This window comes from Cinclus cinclus, chromosome 3 (genome assembly GCF_963662255.1).
Source record: "Cinclus cinclus chromosome 3, bCinCin1.1, whole genome shotgun sequence".
Taxonomy (NCBI): domain Eukaryota; kingdom Metazoa; phylum Chordata; class Aves; order Passeriformes; family Cinclidae; genus Cinclus; species Cinclus cinclus.
Genome location: NC_085048.1, coordinates 58,845,391 through 58,867,599, shown reverse-complemented (window position 1 = coordinate 58,867,599; position 22,209 = coordinate 58,845,391). Strand labels below are relative to the sequence as shown.

Genomic DNA, 22,209 nt, shown 5'->3' with positions numbered 1-22,209 from the left:
TACACCTCCTGCTAGGTCCTCATTCCCTCTTTTGAGTTGATTCCTTGTTTTTTAATGGTACAAGTGTAGACTACAACAGAGAATATTAAGAGAATCTCTTCCACATTTTTCATATAAAAAGAAGAATTAATATTTCTGCAGCCTTCTATCACATATGTCTGAAATTGAATGATAGGCCCTAAAGCGGGGAGGGGGGGTGGGGGGGCAGGGAAACAGCATAAACAACATGAGCCCTTGTTTTCATAGGTGATTGATCTGAAAACCTTTCAAAACCTGCTGCTCGCATTATTACTTAAATCTGGTGAGGTCCTGCTAGTGGCCTGGGAGTTGTTAACTGTTGTGGTTGAAGAGACTCTTAGCAGTCTTTTCAAGTTTGAATTCTCTATTAAAATTCTACATCTGTGAATAGTTAAATGTTTACAGACTCACACATTTCACACATTAATCTATTTCTAGTGTTTGCTATAGTGTTCTCAGTTTCAACTCCTACTGTGCTTTGTTGTATATTTTATATAAATATATATTCCTGCAGTGGCTGAAACTGGAAATCAGTTTGGTTAACTCACTGTGGATTCTGCATGCTTGTTTACAAACAGATGCTCTCTGAAGCAGCTCCAGGAAAAGTGCGCATCGTTCATGGAGATATCCTCACCTATAAGATGGAGAAGACCTTTCCAAAGCACTTAAAAAAGAACTGGGAGGATGGTTAGTATTTGCATTTGGTTTATTTCATTTTTTAGGGCTTCTGAGTTAGCCTTAAGTAGTGATAACATTGAAGTTCACTCAGTGCAGGTATTACTCTCTTGTGGTACAAGCTGAAGATAGAGACAACTGTTTGTTTGTTTTTTTTCCTAAAGAAAACAGAGAACTCTTCCTTTTCTAATACAAAACAGTGTAATTTGTGTGGCATTGACCTTAGTGTAAAGTGTGGAGCTTTGCAGTTACTTACCTTAGAGTGTCTTGATGGTACAGGAATGACTGTGGACAGCATAAAAGGAAACTAAATGGTGCACTTCCTGGCTTCTTCCTCTGTTTGAAGAAGTCAGAAATCACCACTGCTGTTGTTCCACTGAAGAAACTTCTGTGACTTGCTTTGAAACTTTTAGAAAACTTGTCTTCAAAACTTTAGGTTTCTCATTGCTTTTGTTTCATCTGGATATGTTTGACAAAAGTATAATCTAATCAGGATTGTGTTTTTTTCTGCTTTTTCTTATACCTGAAGTTGGAATAGGACACCATTTCACTTCCCTTTCAAAACGTTTAATATTACTAGATAAATCAGAGATAATGTCCCAGTCCTCTTTGCCAAATTTATTAATATAAGGTAAAGTCATTCTTTGCAATGTCTGACGAGTAGTAAAGTGCTTTCTGACTGAGGACATAAAAGACCATGGCCTATTATGTTCACCTAGAAAAATTGTGTGTTGTATTTGCCTCATTGGAAAAGGTGCTTCACAGATCAAACTATGATAAAATGTATGTGTGAGAGTGTATTGCAGTTTTAAAAACTCACCTTTCTTTAAGGTAGAGTCACTGGTAAGTTTGTTGGGGAACTGACCAATTATAGGCAAGATAGATCTCTTCTTTGTTATTGCCATATGAAAATCTGAAAAGTTGGTGGGTTTCAAAAACCACCATATCTGATAAATGTGTAATACTACAGATAGACTAGAAGTATTACAGCCTAAAAAGTGCATAATAAGTAAAGTGTGCCAGAAAAACTTGAATTTTATATTGTCATCTCTTACTCATGTTATTAAATATTGTCATGCCTAAGAAACAGCACACTGGCTTTTGGGTTTTGCCCACTTCTGTTGCACTCTTGCTTAGACATAAGGGTCCCTGCTACTAAAATCCCTGTGTTGTGTTGTACGACACACACAGATACCAATATGATCCATAACTGGAAAACAGGCATCACTTCTTATGGCTAAGTCTTGTACTTTAACACCTTTTGATTTTAGAGCAGTCTGTACAGGAGAGCTCTGTCCAGTGTGACTTAGGTGGTTGTTTTGGGGGCTGTTAGGACTCAGTAGCATGCCTCTGGGAGGATGTGTTGGACAAAAGTATGAGTATGGCTATTTGCTCTGTACTTGACAGCCATAGTTTGAAATCACAGGAACACTCTTGTGGTTTTGCCTTTATAGAATAGCTCACCTGGAATTTGCTCATCAGCTGAAAATCGTCTGAAAGCTACTGATTTATTCAAATGTAAATGAAAACCAAACCTAACCACTATTTTCCAAGTAAATACTGAGAATAGTAGTACAGTTTTGTCAATGTAAGGTGAGTATAAATGGATAGCTAACATTTTGGTGTGGTATTTTTGTGATAAAAACTTGTTTCCATATTTTAAGTCTAGGTGGTTAGCCACGTATTACTTTTTTGTGTTTTATTTCTTGGCAAAATCTTACCCCAAACTTTTACATAACTGTTTTTCTTCTGTCAAATGTCAACAGAACCACCAGATATACATATCATTGGGAATTTGCCCTTCAGTGTTTCAACTCCTCTAATCATCAAATGGCTTGAGAATGTTTCGAAAAGGGATGGACCTTTTATTTATGGCAGGACACAGATGACACTGACTTTTCAAAAGGAAGTTGGGGAGGTAAAATTTTGGCATTTTTCCAATATTGTACAGACACTAAGTTGAACAAAAAATTGTTTATATGCAATCTTTTGTTTAAAACTACAAACCCAGTCTTAGTTGACTTTGAAAGGAGAGGAGAAGGTTAGTGCAGTTTTTAGATTATGTGGCTGTAAATTATTAATTTTGATGAGTTAATTGTCTACTCTGATGCTTTCACAAGCATGTAATTTTTTTTAATGTCTTATGCAGGGTTATATTTTGTCAAGGTAATCTATCTGTTCTTTTCTGTAGTCTGATTTCTTTAACATTAGTAGATTGCACAGCAGTCTTCTGTTTTTAAGAAGTATGTTTATTCTCTCAGTCATCTGTGCAACATGTCATCAGTCTGTTTTTCCTTACCTTTCATTCATCTCAAGAAGTACACTTATATTTATTTTATTTGTCCTCTTTATTAAAAATAATTTTTGAGAAACACCTTCCTTAAAATAAGAAAAAAATTGAAGGGTAGCATTATTTCCAGTTGTGATTAAACACTTAAAATGCAGGGGGTGTTTGTCAAGTCTGTGGAAATTGGCATTGGCTTTCTTGAATGAGACTTGATATCAGAATTATTAATGCATTCTGCCATTCTTGTGTTTGTAAAAAGGCCTTAATTTACTTCTGTCACCACAAGTCCAAGAGCAAATTGATATTTTTTGTATTAATAGTTATTTTCTCAAAGAAGACAGACTGATCTGCAGTGTAGTAGTGTTAATGCCAGATCAGTTGATATTAGGTTGGCTTACTCCACAGTGCTTTCAGATGTAACAGTTTATTTCTGTTGGCATTGCATGAAACATAAAACATAGAGAATGGAAAGCATTTTGCTTTGCAGTTATGGAAACAGTCTGGCTTTTAACAAGCATCTCACTTGCATTTATAAAGAAATAAAGGAGTTGCATGTCAGCCTGAAAACTGAATTTCCATCTTACTGCTCCAGTAACTTCTGTGTTTTGTCTCTTCAGCCTCAATGTGTATGTTGTTTTTATTTTAATCCTTCCAAGTAAAAATTCGGATAGGAAAATTTTGCGGTTTTTTTTTTCCTCTGTTAAAACTATTAATAATTATATATTATTATGGAATGTTTGCTGTCATTTTTTTGGGTCAAAGCAAACCATATTGTGCTGTCATTGCCCTAGCCTTACAATCAAGATTGATTAAGTATTTCCAGTAGGTGGCTGTAGAAAACCCTAAGTTTGGTATGAAATAAACCAGATTTCTTAATTCAGTTCTGGGCTCATTTGGTTTCAGGCATTATAGAATCCAGGTCTGTTTCCCCGAAGGACTTCATGTCATGTGAGATTAGGCCTTGTTGCAAAATATGGCTAACGGACTGTGATGTAAAATGCAGAGTGATGATGGCTAAGATACATAGTTTCCTGACAGCAAAAATTCACACCTAACTTGTGTGAGAGCACTCTGTATTTTATATTGCTGTACCCAGCTGCATATGTCATTGGTGACATGCAGATTACAGTTCTTCTGCATCCAGCATAGCTCAGTTAGGTGCAAAACACTATGCACAGTTTAGCTCTTGTACTTAGAACACTGAGGAGTTAGAAACACTAGGAAATGGAATGTGTTGTTCAAGGTCATGCAGTGAATCAGTGTTAATTGTTGTTGAGTTTGAATTCTGAGATCTCATGTTTCTTTCAACACAGTTTAAGCACAGGTCTTTCTCCAAAGACAAAATTGTTCATGGTTTTTGGTTTGCATTTCCATTATTGGTTCGATATCATGAAAAATTGTTTTAAAGATACTATTTTATTTTATGATTAGGAGAAAGAACAATAATTAGGCTCTGTGTCTGTTCTCCTGACCCTCTGGAATTGCTTAAGGTGACCATTGTAAATTGGTGTGTACGGGCATATTCAGTATCAGGAAAGAGAGAACAGTGTGGTGCAGATAATAGTGATTTGCTACTGGTATTTTGTGTACCTCTGGATTTATAGTCTCGATAAGGGTATTTCTTATACTCAAAACTTTGGTGTCCTCCCTAGATATTTCTAAGCTAAGAGCCTAAATATCAAAGAAAGTCTGTGCATATGTCATAAGCTCAGCAAAGGCATAAGATGCAACGTGGAATGGAGTGATGTGCTTTATAATTAGCTAGGATAACTTGATGTTAACAGTAAACAAGTGAAGCAATGTGCTCTTTTATTCATGACCAGACTTTGTTTGGCCAGTATAACAGGGAAGTAAACACCTTTGCCTTTCTTGCTGGTTGTAATTTCTTGTTCTGTTGCCTTGTATGTAGCACAGCAATGTTGGTGTGAGTTATGTCACTACACACCTACTACTGCAGCCCACTCTGTTCTGATACGATATAAATAAATTGATTAAAGCTGATGAGAACCAGCAGTTATTTTATATACTGAATCGGAGGCCTGTTAAGGAAGATAAGGCCAAATATCCGCAGCAGTAAAAATAACACTTTTCAGTGTCAAGCAGATAATTTTTTTTTCTCAGTAGTTTAAATTTGTAAAATTGTTATTTACTTTGTGGGTAAGAACTTTAGCTTAGTCCCAAATTCTTCAGTGCTTCATCTCAAATCTGTCACCTAGGCCAGGTTCTTCCAGCCCACTTACTCTAAAATTGATCCTCTAACAGGGCTTGTTGCTATAGAACAAGTAGTGATGGTTTTAAACCAAAGGAGGGTAGATTTAGATATGAGGAAGAAATTTTTTACAATGAGGGCAGTGAAGCACTACAGCAGGTTGCTAAGAGATGGGTAGATTCCCTATCCCTGGATACCTTCAGGGTCAGGCAGGGCAGGTCTCTGACCAAGCAGACCTAGCCGAACATGTCCGTGCCCGTGGCTGGGGGTTTGGCTGGCTGGTCTGTGTATGGGTGCCATACACAGGTATGTTTCTGCTGCTGTGGTTCAAGTGGTTTAAGGCGTTATTATCCAGATGTCAAGTTAGCCCTTCTGTAACTGAGAAGCAGGAACTTACTACCTAGGTGGTTTCTGGGAGAAGTAAAGATATGTTTGTTTGAATTGGCCCTAGAAGTATTGCTACAAATGTTGCCATTAGGTCAGTTTCATTTCCACTGCAGAGGTTAAGGAAGTGCGTGTCAGATTGCATTGTTAGACTTTGCAGTCTGGGTTTTTTTAGAGAATAATGATTTCCTCTGACACAACAATGAAGGTAGCTATAAATGCGAGCAAAGGCAAAAAGAATCACTGAGCATTCTTTCCAAAAAAGTTGTTGAAAAGTATTTGTTTGCTCCGTGCTGAACTGCCTTTCAGAAGTCTTGTTTTAAAAATGTTTGAAATTGCCAAAGTTTTGAATTTGCCAAATATTTGATAAATGCCAAAGTTTGAAACTCTGGCAACAGGTTTAGCATTTAGTTTTCAGGGATAAATTTAATAAGCATGGCAGCATTTTGTTAGTAGGCTTTTCATATGGAGCTAGATCCTATATAAATATTACCAGATATGCAAATTGGGGCTTCATTTTTATTTTTTTATTGTGGTGGTGGTAAATAAGACCAAGAATCATCATGATTCTATTTATGAATAAGTTAATGAAATTAATTCTGTAATTTGAGACTTGTTTTGTAATTTTTTAATTTGAGACTATCTTTAAATTTTGTTTGTGCAAGGAAAAACACAATAAAATGTATTTCTTGCCAGGTCACAAAAGTGTAGGAAACTTCTCCTATTTTGTAAAAAAAAAAAATCATGGGAAAGTCAGAGAATACTTAAATTGAGTTTTAAGTATTAAATGTGCTCACTGTTAGGCATTCTAAATTTATGTAAAGTAGACCCAGCTTCCTTGCAAATATTCTAAGTGTAGACCAGTTAATTATGAAGAAATTTTAATTTCTAGCTGATCTTGAGTTTATGAGGCGTTGTTTCATCTTGAAGAAGAAAAAAAAATGGTAGTATTTTATACAGAAACAGTGGAAGGAAGGGACTGTGAGAGTACTGTCAGCTGGTGTTAGGTTTGTTTTGAATCCTGTAGTCAGAATAGGTTTAGTTTTCCGTTGCATCCATACAAAATTCTTTTGACGTTCATTTAGATCTACAGAATTTCTAGGAGTTCCTTTTCATGTGCATTTGATTGCAGGACTGAGGTTGTAAATCAGCGTGGTATCTTAGTGAAATGCTGTTATATTGGAGAAGAAAATTTTAGATGGGCTGGGCATACAATTTGATACATGTTTTTAATGATTAACTAGTGTTTTTTTTCTTAAATTTATTATACTGAAAATCAAGCTTTAATATAACTGATTGCTTGGTCAATTCAGTATCACTGATGCACATGCTTTGATTTTGCTGTAGAGACTTACAGCTAATCCAGGAAGTAACCAACGAAGCAGACTGTCCATCATGGCTCAGCATCTCTGCACTGTGGAAAACTGTTTTGTAATTCCAGGTCAAGCCTTTGTTCCAAAGCCAGAGGTAGGTTTATTTGTGGTTGTTGTTAGTATGTCAGTCAAGCAATGTATCTTATTTTCACTAAGGAACATTGGTGCTTCTGTATTTGAACATCTCCATATTATGAAGTAGAGCAATGTGAAATTCCTGTAAATGAAGCATGCTTACTCTGAGAAAGTGCTTTTTCTCTTTCTTGTTTCTCAGAACTTGGCTTTGACCTTCAAACCGATATGCAAGGTCAGCATACTTCTTTGGGTGTTCTGGAGGGCAAGATTAGGATTTAATGGCAGGATAGTCTGCCATTGGATATTGGAGTGTTTTTAGAAAGCCTGTTTTATTACTGTTCACATTTATAAACAGTTTGGGAATTGTGCCTTAATGATTTGATGGGTCTTTTGAAAGGTTGTGATAAGGAAAGCTTTTCATTTGTCACCTTTGTCAAACATCTCTAATTTTACTATGTCTATAATCTTTGTTTCAGACCAGTCATCTTTAGCATATTTTGCTCCCTCCTATTTCCTGCAGCACTTTGTCACCTATATCCCACTGATGGTTTAAAAAAGTAACAATCTCTTCTCACTCTTTTATGTTCTTGAGTTAGTAGAGAACAATCTCTTTGTTGTCCTCTTATCTGTTGCCACTGGTTTTTATTAATAGCCATTATGAGTACAGGAATCAAAAACTAAGAAAGAAATCTGTATTTTGGACAAGAAACTTGTTTTGTTTTGGTTTGCAAAAAATTGTGCCTGACTTTAAGTGACGTCTGTATCCCTGAATGCATGTAGAAATCATAGGCTTATAGAAATATTTGGGTTTGAAAGAAGGTAATTTATTACCATTCCCATGCAATATTCCCATGAGAGGAACACCTTCAACTAGATGAACTCTGTCCAGTGTGATCTTGAATGTTTCCAGGGATGGGGCGTCCACCATCTCTCTGGGCAACATCCGTTTTACAAGCCTCTTTGCAACTTCTTGCATCTTCTTCCTTATATCTAATTTAAATCAACCCTTGGGGAGTTTAAAACCATTACTACTTGTCCTATCAAATTGCTGTTCTGTTTCAGAAGTGAACTTGCAGATTCTCAAAGTTCCTCTTAAGTTGGTTGGTTCAGCTCTCCAGTACATCTCCCTTCCCCTTTATCAGTCTCTCTCTCTTTTGGTCCTTTTCACTTTTCTGGCATATGTCTTGAGAACTTCTGGAAGGTTATTTTCTCATTTATCGCAGTGAATTTTAAGGCCTCTATCTGGGTATATTTTGATGATAATTTAAAATTCTGTTAGTATTTTTTGAGCAAGTAACTGTTCAAACATGTTAAATTACTACTTGTGACAGCAGTCTGTTGTGAAAGAAAATGACCATGCTTAAGAAATCTTATTTTTTGCTTTCGGGTTTTGTCGTAGATTTTTTTCCCATTTCCTAGCTGAATGGAAAATAATTTCAGGATGCCCATTCACTGTCAGATATGTGAAATAGTTTTAAGTAAAACTAAAACTCCAGTTTTATGGGGGGTATTTCTCAGTGGTAGGTACAGTTTGAGTACTAATAGAGGCAATGAAGTTAAAAGTCTTGTGTAGACTGTGTCCCAGAATTGGGAAGCTCTAACTGATATTTCCATTTTCCTGTACTGAAAAGGCCATAGTCGACCAAGAGAGGTAACACACAGAGTTGTGACAAATATCTTAGTATAAGCACGTGCTAGGGTGAGTTGGTGCTCTGTTGAATAAAAAAAAAGCAGTATAACTAAAGGTAGGCATATTTTTATTGAATGCATTTTTTTAGTTAAAACAAGTATTGCTTATATTGCAAAAGCAGAAAGTACAGTTCTTTCAGACAGGACTGGCACCTGTTTTCACTATTAAATTGTTTCTTTCAAACTCCTGTTGTAGACTGATCTTCTGTTTTGTCCTTTTTTAGCTGTAGATGGACATGGTTTTAGATGTTACCTTTTCTCATAGAATCTGTTTTATTGGAAAGCTCTTGCAGTGTACAGTGAGTGAAATGTCTCTGTCCTTGACTTTTGTTTCATAGCTATATGAAATACAGCTACTTTTTTATAAAGTTTCAGGAAGAAAAATTTGCAGCATGTGTAACCAATGAACATTTTGCTGTGCTCATGGTATACCATTATTACCTTTTTCTTACACCCTCCTGTAAAAATGGCTCTTGATAATAATTTTTGCAAACAGATTTAACTCACATACATGGTAGTGATCATGTCTTAGTTTCGTGGCAAACCCCTTTCTAAGGGTGGAGATGCATGTTGATGAGAAGGAATTGTTTACCTCATTTGCTTGATGCATGAATATTATTTCAACATTTCTATGAGTGTTGAGGTATAAAAGATTCTTGGTTAATGGAATGGTGCTGCACAACACTGTGTATAGGAAAAAGAGAAATTGGCTTTTTGGTCTTAGTGAAGTCTCTCTATTACCTAATAACTGCTGGTAGTTGCATTAGGCATAGTACAAAGCAAGCTCCTTGATTAAAACATAAGAAACTCAAAATAGCTACATAACAGTAGAATAAAAACAAGATGTAATGCCATTCTGTGTGTGAAAAATGGAGACTCTATGAATAAAGACTACTTATATATTAAGTGCATAAAACAGTCCACTTTCCAAAATGCTGTAACAGAAGATCTTTTCCAATATACCAAACATGTAATGTTTGGGCTCCTTCACAGTCTTGTAGCAAATTTCAGACTAGTACCATGGGAAATGAATGTTGTATATTAATACACAGAATAAATAGCAGTTGATTTTATTGAAAGACTCGTGCGGCATTTTATTTCTAAATTTAAAGGCCTGTATCATACTCCTTTTCATTCTTGATCTGGTTCTCACTTAAGGAAGTATTTAGGTAGAACATACTTTGCCAATGACCAATACAAAACAAAATCTGTGTGGTGAAAGAAAACGTTAAAGGATTTAAGGTAATTGTTCAAAGTAAGGTAGTTAAAAAATAAAGAAGCTATCTCTTTATTGCTGTTATACAGTACATTGTACAGTAATAGAATACCTGGGAGTGGGCCTGGAACAGATCCTGCAGGAATAATTAAAAGGACTTAAAAGTTTCTTTCAGAAACTCAGAAATGTAGAAAAGGGTAAATGGTTACTGTGTTATTTAAGCTGTTAATAGCTACCTTTAGCAAGTGTAAGCCAGAATGTTTACAGATGTTTCTTGAACATAGATAATTTGGTTTCTATCCTGTTTTGTTGCAGTTTGCAGGTCTTTTCACAGGTATGGTTACATTTCTATTGTTGTACTGCTCCTCATCTCTAACATTCACAGTGTAGTGGTAGATTAGTAGCAGTTGGTGAACGTCCAGCACACTTCTTTAACAATAATAAATGAAACCCACAGCAGGTGGCAGTTTGGGGCAAGAGAGCTGGGTTTGGCAAGAGCTGAATGGTACTGCTGATCCTTCAGCCTGATAAACAGAGTATACAGTGCAGCTGAGGTTTGGAGCCTTGAGCTTTTGTTATGGATTTGTTTTGGTTGGTTGATTTTTCTTGTGTGTGTTTTTTTTTGTTTTGTTTTGGGTTTTTTTCGGGTTTTTTTTTGTTTGTTTTGGTGGTTTTTTTTTTTGTTTTATTTTGTTTTGGGTTTTTTTAGTTTTCTTTTTACAAAATCTAGTTACCAAGGTGATCTAGAATTGAAAATGGAAGGCAGATGTGTTGGGTTTTTGAAAATCTTTTAATTTGGCTTCTTGGACTCATAGTTTCTGGTTTTTTTTACCTTGCATCATAATAGAATCAAGATAAAAATGTAAAATACACTATAAAATGTCATATGTTATTGAAAGTCTGATTCACTAAACAGAAAGCAGTTAGTTTTTAATCATCTTTGCTGTAACAAGACATCGACGCATGAATTGTACAGTCAGTTATGTTTTTAAAATAGTTCATTTTTCCTCAGTAAGGGTTACTTTGGAAGTCAGAAAGAAGGGTTTGCAAAATCATCAAAATTAAGTATTCTTGTAGCAGACAATTATCCTTTCCCACTTCTTCCTTTATGTGGATGCCCCTATAAATGAAATACCTTGCATAAGCATAAGTGCAACCCAAATACAGGAAAGGTTAAGTGCTATGTTATACATTCTTTGAAATAATCAAACTATACTTAAAACACAAAAAACCCCCTTGAATGACTAGAAATACTTCAATGGATAGAAATAACTATTTATACATAGTCTTTCAGGCTGTAACCTGCATTGCTCTCTTGCTCTGTGGATGGGAAATGGTGCTGCTTTGGAGGGTAAATCCATGCTCCTTGCTGCCTTTTAAAACAGGAAGAGCAGAAGATCACACCTGCGATAAGCAGAAACCCTGCTGAGATGAATCCAGTATAAACTGCTGCTCCCGGTTCATGTTTACTACTCTCTGGAATGGTCTGGTCCAGGAAATTTGAAATAATTTCTCTTGTGTACCAGCACGTTGGTACTAATCCAAAGATTCCTGCAAGAATGAAGCAGATTCCTCCAACAAAACAAGCATTAATTTTGCTGTCACTGTCCCCTCCCAACCTTGTGCATTTCATTCCGACCGTAGTGATGCAGATCCCAAAGGCTGATAGGATACACGACAGTACCATGGTGGTGCGTGCAGCCTGGATGTAGACGGGGAGAGAGAGAATGGAGTATTTCAGGGTACAGCTGAACATCCCAGTGCTGTACCATGTGCAGTCCATCCAAAGTCCTTGCATCTGTGTTATAGCTGTTATGATATTTGAGCCGACGTCTGCATTTACCTTCCAGTTTGGTAGCAAGGTGGCTGTGATATCTCCAAAAACACCACACAAAGCCAGAATAAAAGCAAAGAACTGCAGGCTTGCTGATGCCATAATGGTTATCTTCTGTCACCTTTTGTCTGCCTGTTCTCTTCTGGAAATGAGTAACTGGGAGCTTTGTAGCCAAGCTGTGTCCGTCTGTAACAGGGAGGAAAGGGGGGGAGGAGAAGTGCGAGGGGGAAAGGAAAAGAAATCAGCAAACAAGAAAAGCTTGCATTTAAAATTAGAGCTATCTGAATGAATATCTGAATATGACCCTGCAGCAGCTGAGCTGCTATACACCAGGTACTTGAACAGAGATGATGGCAAATGGACAGTGCTTTAGAATTGCTTGTAAAAAGGACCTGCTGCCCTTTCATACATGATTGCAAGCCATCAAGCAAAACTTACTTTACTGCAGTTGGTTTTGGTAATAGCATGCAGATTGCAGGCTCACTAGACACACTGTAAATGGAACACTAGGAACTTGCGGATAAAAAGTCATTGTGGTCGGAAAACACTGGTATTACACTCTTCAGGTACCTTTTTTAAGTGTGTTGGTAGCTGTAGTCAGCTCCTGTTGACTTTTTTGTAACAATGAGTACTATTATATTATATCTTACTTAAAGTACAATTAGAGGTAACCCCTTATTTCTGTTTTTTAAATATTACCTGTTCATCCTTTTAATAAAGGTTACAAAATATCTTGGCTTTGGAGGAAAATAAAAGGGAATTTAGTTTTTGCAGTGTTTTCACAGTTAGTCATGTGACTTTTCTAAATCAATATTTTATCTCATTTCACTTTTATTTACACTTACCAGTTTTTGTTTTCAGTGATTTCCATTTCTTGACTTAGAGCAGCAGTATTTAGCAAGTCATAAGAGTGAATATGATCATCTTCTGTCTCTAAAATAATGTTCTTAATACTGGTATGGAACAGCTCATTTGTGTAAGTGCCTTTCTTGAATCAGGCACCTGTCTGAAATAATTTGCAAGTTTTCCATGAAATGGCAATTTAAAATAAAATTAATTAAAGAAGCTCCTTGCTATTATTTTATAAAGAGTCCAGTTTCATTTGACAGATGAGAACATTTTAGGCAGTACGATAACTGTGCAGCTGGGAAGACAGAACTGTTGTTGTCACATCAGCTGGACTGTTGGGATTGCAGATGCAGAACAGTGGTTTGAAACCTCTGAGAAGAGGATTAGAAAGTGGTTTCCTGCTTTGCCTTCTGCGTGGGGCTGTATAATTGGCAGGTTTTGTCTTTTATCAGTGGTAGACAAAGGGCAGGCTTCTGTCTTAGAAAGCATGATCTTGACTTTCTATCTAAATACGTACTATGATATTAAAATTGGTCTTTAGCATTAGAACTTTTTTGAAAAGCCATACTACTAAGAGATAAAATAAGGGGAATACAAAATATCCATAGCATTGTACTCTTGTTTCAATTCATTATACATGACAACAAGGTTTTGATCAATATGTGTTCTATCAGTCTTCAGTAGCATTTCTGAACTAATTAATATTTTTAACCTTTATAAGTATAATACTGTTATCCTCTATTAGAATATATAGTATAAGTCTCTATATTCTCTCTCTATATAATTGATATATTTATACTCTAATCTTTTTATATTGTATTTATTTCAGGTAATTGTTCAAGTGCTAACTCTATCCAGCACATATATATATATGTATATTAAAAATTCTTAAGGTGAGAATATTAACAGCTACTCATTGTTAAAACTTTATGTCAAAGACCTGCCTTTTTCCAAATCCCTTAAGTTTTTTCAGGCTGGAAAGAGATGTTCTGGCAAATACATATAATTTTCTGTACAGGCCCATGGGAAAGATGGCTTGACTTCCTTTTACAGAAGGAACTGATAGGTCTGGGTAGCTCAAAACTCATTCAAATTCTCATTCATATTCTGAAAGAGCTAATTAGTACTCTGAATCAGTCTTTTTCAGTGCTTCCTTTTTAAAATACCAGTATATAAAAACACACAAGCATAAACACAAAACGCTGCAAATGGGAGCCTTACTATTAAGTACAGGCTACTATAGTAGCCTATATTTAATGGGGTGAACCAAGTTAAAGGCATGATAAATTCAAGTATAAGTACCACAGTTGTAATTAGAAGTACAGTTATGTTTCATTCCTGTTCGCGTAGGACTTACTGTTGGTTGTGAGATCTGAGATGATTTCTTCACTGTAGATGTCCTGGAAAATGCAGTTTCTCTTGAATGGAGCTGTCCCTTCTCATATAAAACTGCATTGGCATGTATTAACAAAATTTCTTGGAACGTTGTTTTTTTTCTGTTCTCCACAGCAAGTGCATTACTGCTGTTTGTTCCCTCTTTTAGTTCCATCTACCCGAGAATAAAGGAGTACTTTGTTTAATGAGTTTTGTTTGAAAAACACTCAGTAAGGGAAAGCAAAGAGATTATGGAATAAAACAGACGGCGGCCCTTAGTCCTAAATACATAATGATATCTAGGTTCTACGATGGAAAGTGTGAGCAGTGATTAAATGGAGTAAAATCTTGAGAATCCAGAAACTGTAGGCTTATGGACTGGGGAGGGGGGGGGAATCATTTAAGTTGCAGTGAGAGCCAGAGAGTTTTGTTGTTTGTCAGTTGGTTTTTTTCATCACAAATAATCTTATTAAGAGTTTAAATTTCCTAAATTTCTGTGCAATTTATTTTAATTTGTAATTGGAGCAGTAGGACACTTCTATTCAACTGCAGGCTTTGCTTATCTGTTCCTGGTAGCTTTAGCCTTCCATAGGTTATCTTATAACATGTTACCTTTGTATAAGACTGTATAAAAGAATAAGGGAATAAAGCTACTGGTAAGCTTCCATGGTAAATGCAGCACATCAGAAAAGTGGCCTTGGCAAGTTGGTGTGAGAAATCAAGAAGTTGGGTGAAAGGACTTGGTCATTGCAGCAGTGATATGCCCACAGGTTCTGTACTTGACTTCTGGTCTCTTGTGATTCTGTTTGTGAGCCTGGTGTGAATGGAATTACTGCAGAGCTGTTCTTATATAGAAAATATTTTTATTAGTGCAGAGGCATATTTACTTTCTGCTGGAAGTGAGCCGAAAGTAAACTCTCATTGGAGCAAGATTACTATGTACATACCTGGTGTTACACCTAACATTTGTTTGTAGTAGACAGATTAAAAGGCTACTGAATACTTGGATTGTGAAAGTGCTGGCTTAGAACTCTCTCAGTAGGATCTCAAGCAGTCTGTTTTAATTAAATTGTTATATGTTCTGCTTCGCTTTTAGTTCCCTATGAGTAAATTGCATCTTATGGAAAGGCTATGTGGGTTTGCTTTTAATACAGCCCTGTTGCAAGGTACATGTATTGCCCATTATGAAACCTTTGTTATCAACAATTAGTAGAAATTGTCTCATTAAGCTTACTCTGATTTTGAGTGCTGATTTCATTAGCAAGGCAGCAGACTTTTGTGAATTGAATTGTACTCTGTTATGTATTCCTCCTGCCCTACCAGAACATAAACCTTCATTGTACAGACACACTGAGACAGTAAGGGATGAATAATTGCTGTACTGTTGGCAGTTTGGGATGTATCAGTTTAATGTTGTTCATATTCATTATATTGTAAGACTTGAGTGTTATTTTGTAAATGTTTCTAACGTACTTGGTGGGGTGAGAAGGGTTACTAGTAAAATTATCAAATCAACTTGTGTATTTTAAGTGCTCTTGTGTACTCTACTGGCTTTCATAATTCTCTATTTGATGCATATTAAAAGGTATGGGGGAAATAGCATGTATGATTTTAAAGGAGTGGCTGTTTATAAATGAAAAGCTTATCCCTGTATCTGTTGCTATAGTAACCAAGCAGCTTTCCTGGGGTCCAAAGAAAAAACAGTGTCTATAATAGAGCTGAGGAGTGCTGTGTTTTGTTTCAGAAGCAGGAATTATTGCCCACTGGCCTTGAGATTGCAAACTGAGTTGTTTGGCTCTGAAGCTGTACACTGTATCTAGATTATGTGCTTCTTTGCTTTAGAAATTTTTATTAAAGATGTGGCTCTAACTGACGAAGAGCCCTAATTTCTCACTTATGACCATTTCTGCAAAATTGAGGTGACTAGGTGGTGCCACATGGACTCTGGTTGTTTTCTTAGCCCTAATTTTGTGGGGGTAATACATTGTTAGGATACATTTCCTGACCAAAATGTAGATAAACATATACATGTGCCTTTAGTATTTCTGTTTAAAGAGCTGATTGGACATGTGAAATATGTATGTGCTCTGTTCAAGAAGATTAACTTTTCTTATACTCAGTGTGAACACAAGTTTTTTTCTATATCCCTGTGGTCTTCCTGATAGGAGCAACCCATGGCAAAGGCAGACACTCTGAACACTTGAAAAATTAAAAATCTGCTTTGGGAAATATTTTATGTGTGTTTGACTGCAGATTCCGTATATCAAGTGTTTTTGTTATCTGATTTTTAAATAAGTTCTTGTGCTTCACATTTCAGTAGTTTAAAGTGTTTTTTTCTGTTGTATTTTTAACTCTAGCTTTCAGAGGAGGGGAACAGCTAAAGAAAAACACTCCAGTAATATATACTTGGGATCAGCAGTGCTGACACTGGAAACTTGCTGTGGGTTTTTTTCTTCATCAGCACCATTAATTGGTATTTCCTTTATGTAGCCAGTATTTTTGCTCAGCTTTGTAAGTTCTGTCTATATGGAAAACTTAGGTGGTTTGGATTTTACAATTCCTTTGAAATTCTTGTTGTAGAAGCATTTGTACTGGAGAGATGTACTTAGCAGCTGAGCTGTTCCCGTGGAAAGAACAAAATGGGTGGATGGTACCTTTGTGTCAGATTATGTCCACATCAGAGGTTGCTATGAGCAGTTTTGGTTGAAGCAGTAGGAGAAAGACTTCCTTTTTTGAAGTACTCTCATGCTCTGTGTTATCTCAAACAATTGGTACACTGAGACTGTGGTTCAAGCAGCAGCTGTTCTTTGGTCTGATTGTGTCTCTCTTTTCTGTTAGAACAAGCATATGTGATGTTAAATTCATGTTCTGTGAGTGCCAGTATTAACTGTCAGATCTTTTTAAAAAATTCAGTGATTGCTTATCATTTTAGCAGACTCTTTTTAATAAGAGACTAAATATTTTTTTTAATCTTAAAAATTTGAAGAGTACTTGTACACATTGTACGAATGTTCAGTGTGCTCCTCCACAGAAATTTTTCCTTTTTTTGTTGTTAATATCTAGTTTGGATGATGAGCTGCTTTTTTCATTGTTGCGCCAAACTGGAGTTTTAGTCTAGCTCCTAATTTTTAATACAGAAGTCTGAAAGTTTCTATATAATACAGTATCTCTATAATTGCATGACATATATATATATATATGTATATATACACACATATAAAAAATATAAAGTGTGTACATACTAATTCATTCTGTTTTCAGACACAGGGCAAGTGACTGTTGTGTGAACCGGTCTGATTTGAGAACTATAAAAGGATATGTACAAGCTTATCTGCACAGAATCATTCAAACATAATTTTGGATGAACTGTGATACACAGTGTAAATACAGGGTTGTGTGGTCACTTAAACTGAGTGCACTTATTTCTACCTACCATTCCTTTAAATAGACTAGAAATCGTAATACGTTGAAAAGCTATTCCTTGTCTTACATTCTAGGAAAGCCCTGGAGCAACAGAAAACATATAGGGAATGAGTTTTATTTCTAATTATAATACCAATTTTCTCCAGCTGCCCTTCAGCTTGTATATCAAATATTATCTAATTTGTATATTATGTCAGAATTATCTTGTGGAAGGATCTGAAGACAGAAGTGCTAATTACTTTACAGATTACATGAGAGTTGCTCTAAATGGACGAAGTGCCATGGGGGTAAAAAGTACCGAGTACTAATGGCATGTGAACTAATTGGAAATATGTAGATAACTAAGACTAAAATTCTGTAGGGTCTAGAAAGCCTAAGGCAAATCTTTGTATTCCATACCATGACATTAGTCACTGCACAGCTCACTTACCTGCTGCAAGAATGCCTATCTGTATTATGCCCGTTTGCTGATGTTTAACCCGGTAATTTAGAAGTAATGTGTCTCAGAGGAAGATGTCTACTCAAATTTATTTTTCTTTTCCATATAGGTGGATGTGGCTGTGGTGCATTTCACTCCATTGGTACAACCAAAGATACAGCAACCATTTGAGCTGGTAGAAAAAGTGGTTCAAAGTGTTTTTCAATTTAGAAGAAAATACTGCTTCCGTGGAATTGAGTAAGTGTTTTTAATGAAGAATTCCCAGATAATGTTTTTGTTAAATGCATCAGCTACTAAATCAGCTGTGCATTTGATTATATTCTTCCAATTTTAAATTTGTTGTCATAGTTTGTCAGATCTTTCCATTTCAGAATGGTTTATGGACATAGAAGTATGAGATTAATATCTAATGTAATCATGTAATAATTACTTGTGCACTTTTTGCTACTGCCGTTGAAGTTGTTAAAAATCACTAGGATGAAATGGTCATCTTTTCAGTATTTTGTCTGTCTCAGAAATTAAAAAAATCCAACCCAACCACAAAAACTACAGAATGATTGAGTTAAAAGAAAAATGAAAATCTATAACCAAAGATGGCAGTGTGAGGAAAACATCTTCTGTAGGAAATTTTACTTATTTGGGGATAAAGTCAAAAGGTCAGATTTTTGTTTCTGTGCTTGCCCTTTTATGGAGTTCTTACTGGCTCTTTAAAATCCCAGTATTTTACTGAGGTAATTTATTAGGTTCTCTGATGTGAGAAACCTGCAGTCTCTTCACCAAGGATCTTATTTAAACTCCAACACTGCCATGTGTCTGACTTGGTATGGGCAACCCCCAGCATTCAGCACTGTTGAACTTCTAGCAAGAGATGCTGTTAGGACTAGAAGCATCTCCTCCAGCCTGGGCTCCATGAATGTTGCTGGGCATAGTTTTGACCCTGATGCAGCCTAAAATTAGGATGGATACTACTTTACTGTACTACGAGCCTTCTATGTCACTGTTTTAAAGGTGAACAAAGAATTTTGCATCTAGTTTTGGGTTGTTGGGTTCTTTTTCCTCGAGGCCATGAATGCCATTTATGTGTGGGATGTAGACATTGGATCTAAAACGAGTATAGATTTCTCTATAAAGTTTGAGTTTGGAAGTGTTTAGAAAATGGGGTGTCCTAACTCTAAGACTGGTTTCTAGACTTATAGGGTGGTGGTGGTTTTCTTGCTTTTTTTCTTTACTTCTGCTGTGAAAGAATGGTTTCTCTTGACAGTGTAAGCAGAAGGCATGTGCAATCAGCTGTCTATGTTAATGTGCAGTACTCTTACCAAAGTTTAAAAAACTTTACTTTACTTTTGTGTAATCTCAAATTGCTAATACTGCTTTACATTTTTTTGAGGCAAGGAGGGGGAATCTGAACTTTTGGACGTCACGTATTCCCCTAGCAGCTTATTGTACCTCAGCCCTAGTGTGCAGCTAAGGACGCAATCCTCTTATTCTTTAGCTGACCTGGAAAAAAAAGCAAATTTTGGTGTATAAAAAGCTGTTAAGTTCATTCTAAGGTTCTCTATCACACAGACTGTATAAAAAAAGGCAATAGAATCACTTTGTATATAAATTCTGCAATTTGAGATGTGAAATATAAGCTTGTGCTTTGAAGTCCATATTATAGTTTGAGTTGTGGTTCACAGACATTTATAAGATGGTTCATAGTCTGTAAAAAAAAAAAAAAAAGACTAGGTAGACTTTGCTCCAGGTATGTTTGTTTTGTTTTTTTTAACTATGTAATCAAAGGAAAGAGGGATATTGAAATAGAAATTGATCCATTTTAACCTTGCTGACCTAGATGTTGAACTAATTGGAGTGTTTTGACAAAGGCCTGAAGTAGCACATACTTCAAAACAGGTTTCCCAGAAATTTCATTTTTCACTTATAATATTTCACACCCATTCTTAACTTTGTGTTCTATGCACCCACCAGGAACCAATTATCATTACTTGTACAGTCTTTTGACTAGTTTGTCCAGCCAACCTGCCAAACACATCTGGGGGAGGGAGTGTGTGTTACTCTAATTAGATGCACAACATTTTTAGGTATTATGTATGTAACACAAATAGAATTTGAAAACTGAGGAATGCCCATAAATCATGTGCAGATTTTTTGCCTTTCTGGCCTATTTTAGACTGAGAACTAGTGCTAATAAGGGCTGGTCCTTTCAAATGTTTGCAGTGTATAGTATGTATTTTTGTGTGACATTAAAAATCACTTACCTAATACTCTTCATTCAGATTTAGGGAACTTTAGAGAGAGAGGTGCTAACTCATCTGTCCCCAGAGTAAATGTAATGATATGCCTATCTGTGAACAATGACAAAGCTGAAAACAAAATCTAGGACTCCTGCCACATTCTCCCACGTTCTAAATATTAAAAAGTGAATGGCAATTAAGTACTCCTTTCCTCTTTCTCAGCTTTTTTTTCTGACATGAGAATTAGGGTATTAATGACAAGTGATAATTGTCTTTTCCATTAGAATGAAACAGTCTGAAAGAGAGTCATATTTATTCAAATCTGACCTGATTTGCACAGTTTAATCTGTTGTTGCTTTCTAAATATGAGGCCAATTCTAAGAAGGCTCTGTGCTTGTATTTATAGCCAAAGCTCTGTTTAATGTTAGCAAACATGAACATACATGTGTTTAGTCTATAATGTATATAGGTGCTTTCCTATGGTGTCATAATTTGCATTTGCTGAAAAAGGACCCTTATATGTTTCCATTGCTCAGATAATGAGGTATGTTAAGAGTGGCAGAGCTAAAACAGTGACATAATTAATATAGGTTTACTATTAAGTAAATTCCACATTACTCTTAAGGGAAATGTAACTGTCTGAATTGCTGAAATTTTTCTTCATCCCATATCTTTTAGGACCCTGTTTCCTGAAAATGGACGCTTGAAAAGAACAGAACAGCTGATGATGACAGCAGATGTTGATCCAACTCTACGTCCTTTTCAGCTCTCTATGTCACAATTTAGAAACCTGTGCAATGCATACAGGAAAATGTGTGATGAGGACCCAAGCCTTTTTGTGTTCAACTACAGAGAAGAACTACGGCAAAAGAAGATGACAGGAAATGTACTTGGAAGTACTGATCAGCCTGAACAGACTGAAGAGGAAAATCAGCTCTAACAGCACAAGTCTGAGTTTTTTTTTTTTATTAGTTTTAACTAAGGTTGTTGGTTGTTAAGTTGTTAAGGTGTTGGCTCAGTAAAGGAAGGCTTAGATGTTCCTACATCTGTGCAGATGTGAAAGACCTACTTCTGAGAATGTGGTAGCGAGAGAGAGGGCATCTCTATTCCATTCAGCTGCAGACAAAAGGGAAAAGGCAATCCAGGTTCTTTTTACTTCAGGGGAATGGCTAGAACACGTACCAAGAAACAAGGTATGTTGTGAGAACAGGTCATTAAGTTGCAATACTTCTGATATAATTGAATTTTGTATGAATGTGCTTTACTGAAATGGAAGAAAAATACTTTTCAAACATCAGCATATAAGATGGTGTTTGGGGTTTTGTTCTTTTTTATCTTGGAACATCCTACTGTGCAAAGTAATTTAAAAAACAGAAGCCAAGACTCTTATAAATACACTCAAGTGACTGGCTTATGGGAGGATAAAGTGCACCAATTGCCTCAAGGTCTGCTAATACTCATCTCATTTATGCAGAAGCAAAGAATTTGGGATTTAAAGCTCCAACTACAGAAAAGCACCACAATAAAAAGTAGAAAACATGGCTAAGTACAATACTTATTTGTCTTTTACTGTACAGGCTCATAGAGAAAATAAAAAATACAGTCAAATAAAAGATTACAGGCCAAGCTTTGTTTTTGTATTTACATATATGTATAAAGTATAAACAGCATTGAAACATACAAAAATGAAACTTCTGCACTGTTGTGCACTAAAACACATTAAAATAACTTAATTGTGCTTTAAATAAAGCAAACATGAAAACCAAAGAAAGAAAATGCCCAAGGGTGAAAAATTCAGTTTGCAATGCTACTTTTCACTGTAAACCCCTCTGCCACTCACTAGCACCTTTTCCACGTTACTTAAAATATTAATGGGGTCATCCCCAAGAACACTACATCATCTTAATAACTGCTTGAAAGGGATGAACTAATTTACAAACCTGGGCCAACTTAATCTAGTTTTGATCCACAATAAATTAAAATAACTTAAAAATCCTTTACAGCTGTTCTTGAGCAAAAATGTATTAGTGCACAAAATCAGAGAGTAGTTTTCCTGCAGCTTCCATGAATTTACTAGTTTTAAAATAAAAGGTTTGTTAAATTTTATGGGGACTTCAAATGAATGTTTTA

At 35.9% G+C, this 22,209-nt stretch overlaps 2 protein-coding genes across 11 annotated transcripts in view; one reads left to right on the top strand and one right to left on the bottom strand.

Moving 5' to 3' along the window:
* TFB1M (transcription factor B1, mitochondrial) overlaps nucleotides 1–22,209 on the top strand; it is a 35,951-nt gene that overhangs the window by 5,256 nt on the left and 8,486 nt on the right. For 4 of the 10 annotated variants that reach the window (XM_062490052.1, XM_062490054.1, XM_062490053.1 and 1 more), the window contains 5 exons: nucleotides 597–705; nucleotides 2,460–2,611; nucleotides 6,921–7,040; nucleotides 17,955–18,082; nucleotides 20,758–22,202. In XM_062490052.1, the coding sequence (XP_062346036.1) occupies nucleotides 597–705; nucleotides 2,460–2,611; nucleotides 6,921–7,040; nucleotides 17,955–18,082; nucleotides 20,758–21,019 (771 nt within the window). In that variant the 3' untranslated portion in view covers nucleotides 21,020–22,202. Of the gene's footprint in view, nucleotides 1–596; nucleotides 706–2,459; nucleotides 2,612–6,920; nucleotides 7,041–17,954; nucleotides 18,083–20,757 lie in introns of all 10 variants that reach the window. The other 6 variants (XM_062490050.1, XM_062490059.1, XM_062490057.1 and 3 more) reach the window with 4 other exon arrangements.
* CLDN20 (claudin 20) lies at nucleotides 9,990–11,862 on the bottom strand. Its single transcript, XM_062490060.1, has one exon. It carries the CDS (start codon nucleotides 11,860–11,862, stop codon nucleotides 11,203–11,205), a length of 660 nt encoding a protein of 219 aa, XP_062346044.1. The 3' UTR covers nucleotides 9,990–11,202.

What these genes read in the sequence shown, in the direction of transcription:
- CLDN20 (XM_062490060.1), bottom strand. Translation starts at nt 11,862, where the DNA reads ATGGCATCAGCAAGCCTGCAGTTCTTTGCTTTTATTCTGGCTTTGTGT.